Source organism: Limulus polyphemus, unplaced genomic scaffold (genome assembly GCF_000517525.1).
Source record: "Limulus polyphemus unplaced genomic scaffold, Limulus_polyphemus-2.1.2 Scaffold1126, whole genome shotgun sequence".
Classification (NCBI taxonomy): domain Eukaryota; kingdom Metazoa; phylum Arthropoda; class Merostomata; order Xiphosura; family Limulidae; genus Limulus; species Limulus polyphemus.
In genome coordinates this window covers 199,592-206,999 of record NW_013666736.1, presented here as the reverse complement: position 1 = coordinate 206,999, position 7,408 = coordinate 199,592, and the positions used below count along the sequence as shown (strand labels likewise).

General features: G+C 33.3%; 1 protein-coding gene across 2 annotated transcripts in view; it reads right to left on the bottom strand.

Moving 5' to 3' along the window:
• The window catches only part of LOC111086472 (irregular chiasm C-roughest protein-like), a 92,756-nt gene extending 85,745 nt beyond the window's left edge, over positions 1-7,011 (bottom strand). For both annotated transcript variants that reach the window (XM_022389449.1, XM_022389450.1), the window contains exon 1: positions 6,668-7,011. In XM_022389449.1, coding sequence (XP_022245157.1) covers positions 6,668-6,731 — 64 coding nt within the window. In that variant the 5' untranslated portion in view covers positions 6,732-7,011. The remainder of the gene's footprint in view (positions 1-6,667) is intronic.
• Positions 7,012-7,408: the final 397 nt, after the last annotated feature.

Genomic DNA, 7,408 nt, shown 5'->3' with positions numbered 1-7,408 from the left:
AATTAAATAACGAAAAATGGATTCGACATATTTTAATTCTCAATTTCTCTTCCTGATAAAGAAATGAATACACACCGTTTCGTGACCGGGATATTGTTTTAGTTTCTTACCTTTTTTTTTTTATCTAATTTAGTGCCATTTAAATAAAGTTAGCAAAACCTAAATAAAATTGAATGTTTTTTTTTGTTCTCCTTCTAATATGGCCGACGAATGAAAAAACTCCATGAACATGTTCGGAAAACATAAACAACAGTATGTGGTTCATAGTGTACGATTCAATAGGAAAAGGTTTATAAGAGACCGAGAAAGCCTTGAATATGGACTCGAGCTGAAAGCCAAAAAAAAAAAATACATTGTCCAACTAATGGATTTCTTAAATAAGTTCGAGGTAGAAAAATGTGGATGAAATAATTTCGACGAGCACATACAGTGTAGGACAAGAAGAATTTCGAAATAATGTTCTAAACACATATAGGTTCCATAAGGCAATTTAAAACAAAGATAGTTTGCTCCTGATGAAGAAGGGTTTACCATTTGAAAGTAGTCGGGTTATAGAGTTGTGTATTTTTTGTCTTAAAATGTCCAAATAATATTGTTTGTTTTAGGTAGAGCTCAGTTTCGGTATTTTAGGGTGGACAGGAATAATTGCCTAAAATATAATGACGTCGTTAGCTGAAATTTATTAGGAAACCTATTGAACTCGGGGTGTTGGTTAGTGAAAAGACTTGTCGGAATTTTTATTGTGCTTCAGAGTAGTTCTCTGGCTTTAACAACATCTAAAGCTTGGAGAAGGCATTATTCATATATGAATAAACATTTCTTTTTGCTTGAAGAGTAGAAGACAGTTACCCAGCTTTATAAACATACGTCAGATTAGTACATACACTCTTGGTGTTACATGAAAGTGTACTCATCTTGGAAGACGAGATGGATCAATGGGCTGTACCGTTTTATATCGTTTCTGTTGGAGATGGATCAGTGGGCTGTACCGTTTTATATCGTTTCTGTTGGAGATAGATCAGTGGGCTGTACCGTTTTATATCGTTTCTGTTGGAGATGGATCAGTGGGCTGTACCTTTTTATATCCTTTCTATTGGAGATGGATCAGTGTTTTACACGGTTTTTGTTGACAATGACAAGTTATCATTTCAGTGAAATTTGGCATAATGCTCTCTAAATCACAGGCTTTTACATTGTTAACGCTTTAAAGAAATGCATTTCTGATTTGAATGCAGAAACAAATGATGTTGTATTACAAATCCCATGATTAGGCATTGAGTTAAAATATGACAGGCTTATGAAATGCAAGGACATAAAATGTGTTTAGGTTGTGGCTGAGTTGCCAGAATATTCATACACTTATATTAAAATTATGTATATCATACGATATAAGTTCTGTCTGTCTTGCAAGAACACTCGTAACACATATATTAAAACATGTAATACATATCATACGTCATACGCCTGGCTGAGTTGCAATACTTATATTTAAAACATAAGTCATATCTTGTTTAATAAGGATTATAATTGTTTGTCACAGAGGCTCATTGGTTATTTGATAAGAACAAAACCTCTGTTAATATAATGTTGTATAGCATTACTTTGCACATCTGATAGAGTGACATATTAGGCTAACAGCGCCCCCTATATTATGTTGTGTAAGCTTGTGGGAATGAGACTCGCTATCTCACAACCCTACATCACCTTGACTAATGGGCATTATTTTTTTTAGAAGCAATAAATTTCCTGGTATTCATGAGGGTTTTTGTATTATTACTTTTTATTACACGTTGTGAAGACACGTTTGAGTTTAAACAAATAAAAAATGGTACTTATATTCGGGAGCTGTCAAAGGACGAATTTCAAGGAATGCACCCAGAGCACGTTTTAACGTAAAAATATATATTATTTTTAAGATAAGCCTCATAAATATATTCATAGTGTAGAGTTTAACATTTAATCAGCTGGCTTGTCTATTTTATACAGCTTATTTCATTGTTTTCCGAGTTTGAAGCATGAGAAAGATATCTAATCATTTCACTGAATTCCTTCCAACACATGTGAGAGAAGGTGTTCTATTTGCAACTGTTATTTTACTGATAGGAGTGTTGAGGTGGAACATTACAACAAATATGGTTCTACAACGAAATATGTTTTAACGTTAAGTTATTGTAAATTATTCAAGGTAATATGTTTTAACATAAACCGATTACACGTTCTGCAACGTACTATTTTTAAAGTAAACTGATTGTAGGGTCCTCAACGAAATACGTTTGACGTAAATTTGCAGGTTCTGCAAAGTAATATGTTTTAACTTAAAGGAGTTGCAGGTTCGGCAACGTAATATGTTTGAATGCACTTTTGTAGGATTTGCAACGTAGTATGTTTAACGTTAATTGATTACAGGTTTTACAATGCAGTATGTTTTAACGTAATCTAATTGAAGGTTCTACAACGTAATATGTTTGAATGTTAACTGATTTCAGGTTTGCTTGCAACGTAATATATTTTAACGTTCACTGTTTGCAGGTTTGGTTGAATGTTAACTGATTACAGGCTCTGAAATGAAATATGCTTCATAGCGAAATGTTTTACGTAAACGTATTAGGCACAGTTTCCTGTAGCATAAATAATACACCGATGACAATAAATACGAATAACCAAAACGACCGTACACATGCAGAATGGTCTGAAATAACCAATACAATTTAGATTGTAAATAAAATAATTTCTTCTTATATTTAAATCATTTTATTATGTCTTATATATTTATGTGTAATGCTAATAAATATGGTGTTTTTTATTGCCCTCTTGTTTTTAGTGTAGACAACCTTGTCTATACAGTATGTTCGCTCTCTGTGGCTCAGTGGTATTATTGGAGGCTTATAACGCTAAAATTGGGTTTCGATACCCGCGGTGAGAAGAGCACAGATGTAGCTTTAACACTGGTTAAACATAAAATAAGATATTATCAAAAAGTATTCTTGTAAATAGCTATTAGTTAAAATGTTCAGTTCAAATTTCGAGTTTTAATATCTTCATCATTTCCACCAACTTGATCAGAATTTATAAGTGAGATATAAACATTCGCTAGTAACAATGTTCTATGTAGTTTCAGGAACGTTCTCATTTAGTAAATTATTCATACATAATGTGTGAAATTTACTTGGAAAATAAAGCTCGCGTAATATATAATGCTATTCTAATAGTGAACGTATTACAAAATTTACATGGTAAGTAAATCTTGCGTAATACATAATGCTATTCTAATAGTGAACGTATTACAAAATTTACATGGTAAGTAAATCTTGCGTAATACATAATGCTATTCTAATAGTGAACGTATTACAAAATTTACATGGTAAGTAAATCTTGCGTAATACATAATGCTATTCTAATAGTGAACGTATTATTAAATTTACACTGGAAATAAAGCTTGCGTAATAAATAATGATATTCTAATGATGAACATAATACCAAATTTACTTGAAAAGTGAAGCTTGCGTAATACATAATGCTTTGGACATTCTCTGTTTAATGCATCTTTCAAAAGACTTTCAATAGACGTATATTAATATCAACGTTAAATGAACAATGTTTAAACATATGACTTCCATCAGGCTGTTTACGTTATCTATACCTAGGGAATACTAATTTTTCATCCGAGCTTTGCAAATACGTCAAAGTTCTTTTATGTTTTTTATTTTATAATGTTTACATATGGTAGCGGCTTGACATGGATGATTAAGACGAACTCTAATTTAAAATAAAGAAGAAGAAAAAGGTTATAAATTAGAGAGTTCAGAAGAACAACACTTTGTCAGGAATACCGTCATGTCTATAGGGAAGGATAAAACAGTTCCAGTAAAATAACACTTTGTCAGTGTGCTTCTACAAAGAATTTTCTTGGGGAAGGATAAAGGAACAGCTATCTGTGTTTTCCTTGTGGTTTAATCAATGATAGTCCCAAAATAGTCCCAGAATGCAACTTTTTCTGATTATTGGGATCCAATTGACTTTATTTTGTGATAACTTATTTTCTGTGAACTATGGAAATACTAAATTATAACTTTTCGTAAAATGTTTTGAAGTCAGAACTTTTGAATGGTTAACGTACGTTTATAACTCTTGATGAAATACAATAGAACTTGCTTTATTGTTATCCTTGTCTCACTCTGCACTTCCTTCTAAGCTTTGAACTTCTTATAGCTTCATACTGAATATATATTCTTGTGTAGAGGTAAAACACTTGTACCCGATGACGACAAAATCTTTTCGAAATGTTGTACATTTGTTACTATGTTAAACTGGTTATAAAGTTTCGTCGTCAACCATTGAAGTCGTCTTCAAACTTTATAGGAGTTTCTCTTTCCCTGAAATGACTTTAACTCCCTGACGTATAAATAGAAACGTAATATACGAGCACTGTCAGGAGAACGAATGTATTCTATTCATGAGAAATGTGTAGATTAATAAATTTAACTTTATAGCTCGGCTTTAATAACTTGAATATTACTCTCTTCAGACGATGCGCTATGTAAACACATTTAATAATCCTGTCCCACTTTTAGATTAAACAGCCGTTCATAATTCAACAGGTAAACACATGTAATAATCCAATCACACAGTTATTTTAAGCAACTGTACAGAATTCACCGGATAAACACATTTAATAATCCAGGGCCCGGCATGGCCAGGTGGTTAAGGCACTCGACTCGCAATCTGAGGGTCGTGGGTTCGAATCCCCGTCACACCAAACATATTCGCCCTTTCAGCCGTGGGGGCGTTATAATGTGACGGTCAATACCACTATTCGTTGGTAAAAGAGTAGCCCAAGAGTTGGCGGTGGGTGGTGATGACTAGCTGCCTTCCCTCTAGTCTTACACTGCTAAATTAGGGACGGCTAACGCAGATAGCCCTCGTGTAGCTTTACGCGAAATTCAAAAACAAAAACAAAACAAAATAATAATCCAGTCACACAGTTATTTTAAACAGCTATCAAGACACACGGTAGTAAGTCGTGCGGCCTGCAGAAGACATTGTGTGTTGTTTACAGAAGTGGTAGTTTAGCGATTTTCCACCTTGTGTATCTCGGACTGTGGTAACCCATACTATCATATTATATTCTTGTGGATATGCTCTATTGTCACCTTACTTCACATACCAAATTTCATAGCCATCCGTTAACAAACACATGAGATATGAAATCTCCAAGTACAGAAACTTTATTTGACAGAATATCTTTTATAGATTTTTTTCAAATTTAGTATTCAGGTAGATCTTTACAATCTAAAATTAGGTGTCAAATTTGGTTTAAATATAAGCCGCATGTGCAAATTCATTCAACAAAAACCGCTCAAACTTGACCAAAATTTTTGCGCACTTCTTCACAAAAAGTCACGTAAGCTATCAGTCTATAATTTTTACTTCAGCATCATCTAAATGCAAAAGTGAACTGTTTTTAGATTTTTGCAATTAGGATTAAAGACAGCTGATTTTGAGCAGCAAAACTATAATGTGCAAGGACGTGCAGATACATAAGTATTGGTTAGGCCAAGCAAACTAGATTAGCAGATTCTAGCTCAAATTTTCAAAAGAATTATACGGGTGGACGGTTTTTATTCATTATTCATTGCCAACTTTTAAGCAGAAATTTTTTAACTTTTATTAAATTATCTTACGTGATATTAGCTTAAGCAATTAACGTAGATAATGATGCTTGATACGGCTGTATCTATTTCATGCGGGTGATGACAAGAAACCGTTAATCTAGATTCCATGGCGTTACTATAAAAGAAGCTGTTAACACTATTAAGAATCTGGTTGATTCTGTAAAGTAAAGGTCTGTTCCGAAAATTATGGTTGTGATCCGAAGGCTAATGTTGGTTCCTTTCGAGTGTCACTTTCTTATTTGGTGTGGTATGCTGGTGTGTTGACAAAAAGTCATATCATCTCATCAAAAACGCCTTAGGTGTGAAAAAAAGGTGCGGCCAAAAAAAGGATTGAGTGTGCGATGTAAATGAATGTTTTACCCACTATCATGCCCCAAATTTAATAAAATACGTGTACTGGCTAACTAATGAATGAATATTTGCTGTAAAATTCTTATCAATATTATAAGTGTAGCTACCAGTTTGGCCGTCAGTTTTGATTTCATTCTTTTAAGTTGCACGCTCGATCCATTTTTGGCTGCACCTTTTTTTTTTTCACACCTAAGGTGTTCCTGATTAGATTCAGAAGTAACCGGGTATACTCATTTAATAATCCAGTCCATCGTTATTTTAAGCAGTTCTTCAGAATTCTACAGTGGAGTAAAGTGGCTTGATATTCGAATTTTATTGTTAATCACTGGAAAAATGCTTCAATTACTTTAATGAAAATATTTCTAATGTAAGAATATCGTTGAATAAGTTACAGTTCTTGATCGAGAAATACGAGTCTAATTTTTCAAATACATTAGATACACAAGCAGGCAATGGTAATCATCAAGACTATTAAACTATATATCGTTGTTACTGAGATACCTTGTTACCATTATAATAAAAGAAAAAAACACGCCGAAACTACTTGAAGACCAGATAATAACAACAAAAATTGATTGAAGAAGATAATATACGTGATTACTTTACGTAAGGACTTGCGAGATAGACAAGACATTAGCTCTTACCTGACAGGGCAACTGGACTTAATATCAACAAGTAGAGATAAGTGTGAAGACGCCACTTGGTCATTTCATTGTTTGGTGGTTGACTTCTCTATTAAGTCTCTTGCTCTTGCTTGCTTTACACTGCTGGCGGATTTTCTAATAATGGACGAAGAAGCTATACGAAAGAAGGATGGATTACTCTTGGCTTACAACTACTTAACGAGATGGAGCTCAAATGTACGTGTTACATGGGTTATCTAAAAGCTATTTAAATCCATGGTTTTTGTCCACGCAGTACAAGTGATCGAAGCAAGCGTAGGGCGCATCTGTTTACTAGCGAAGAGCTCAGCATTCTGCTTCCAAGAGAAGAAACGGTTGGTTATCCGCTGTGCAGCTCGCCACCTGGATATGCCACTAGGTAGCGCTCTTTTCATACGAGAAGTCTCTTCGCTATTCCGAAAGTAATTTCTATGATTAGTTTGAAACCATGTAAAAAAATTTGCAGAATGAACTTAACCAAATATATAAATATGTTCTTAACTTCTTAAATTTAAACATTATGTTAGAATTATTTTGCTAAAATTCTATTATTGTTTCATATAAACATGTGTTTTGTTTTTGCATCTCTTTTTTGTTAGGGATACCGAATGGGTGCGATTTATTTAACCTATTGAGACAGTTTTGTTTTCTGTAATTGTACAAGTTTCATATTAAGATACTTAGATTATTCAAAGTATTGAAATAAAATCCGTATTGAAATTC